This window comes from Phaethon lepturus, unplaced genomic scaffold (assembly GCF_000687285.1).
Source record: "Phaethon lepturus isolate BGI_N335 unplaced genomic scaffold, ASM68728v1 scaffold37180, whole genome shotgun sequence".
NCBI classification, from domain to species: domain Eukaryota; kingdom Metazoa; phylum Chordata; class Aves; order Phaethontiformes; family Phaethontidae; genus Phaethon; species Phaethon lepturus.
Window position 1 is genome coordinate 1 of NW_010514677.1, and position 635 is coordinate 635.

Genomic DNA, 635 nt, shown 5'->3' on the forward strand with positions numbered 1-635 from the left:
GCAGCCCCCCACAAGCGGGGCAGCTCTCGTGCCCCCCCAAACCCCCGCCAGCGTGCCCTCCGCCCCACGCCGTACTGAGATGCCTTTGCAGGAAGGCCAGAGCCGCCCGGCTGGTGATGTCCAGACCCTTGCAGGGGTCGAGGGTCCCCCTCGCGCCGAAGATGCGGCTGATGAGCTTCCCGGTGAGAAAGGTGAAGTCGGTCTGGCTCTGGTGCACAGATCCCCTGGGACAGGGAAGGGATCCACTTCAGTGGGAGCTGGGGAGAGGTCCTCCTGCTGGGACACAGCTCGTCGGTGCTCCCAGGAGGGTACGGGCAGGGGGGTGCCCCCAGCCCCTGACTCACAGGATGGTTATAATCTTTGTCTGGCTGTTTCTGGAGCTCAGCCTCTTCATTTTGGCAACACTTTCTGGCGTCTGGAACTTCTCGGTGTTGATGAAGAGCACAGGCTTGGACACCTCTGGGTACAGCGCGTTCTCCAGGGGGAACATCCAGGCATCAAGAGCCACCGCGCACCTGCAGCAGGACGGACGCCCAGCGCTGCTGCCCACGCCACGGCTTCCCTTCCCACCGGGATAAGCCACGTGTCCCTGGAGCCTCCCTCGGCTCCTCGTCCCCGCTGTGGCTTACCTGAAG

The 635-nt window shown here is 64.4% G+C and overlaps 1 protein-coding gene across 1 annotated transcript in view; it reads right to left on the reverse strand.

Annotated features, from left to right (window-relative positions):
- Positions 1–75: 75 nt before the first annotated feature.
- PAFAH2 (platelet-activating factor acetylhydrolase 2, 40kDa) overlaps positions 76–635 on the reverse strand; it is a gene marked incomplete at both ends in the record, with an annotated part of 2,594 nt that continues 2,034 nt past the window's right edge. Inside the window, 2 exons of the mRNA XM_010293681.1 lie at positions 76–224; positions 345–515. Coding sequence (XP_010291983.1) covers positions 76–224; positions 345–515 — 320 coding nt within the window. The remainder of the gene's footprint in view (positions 225–344; positions 516–635) is intronic.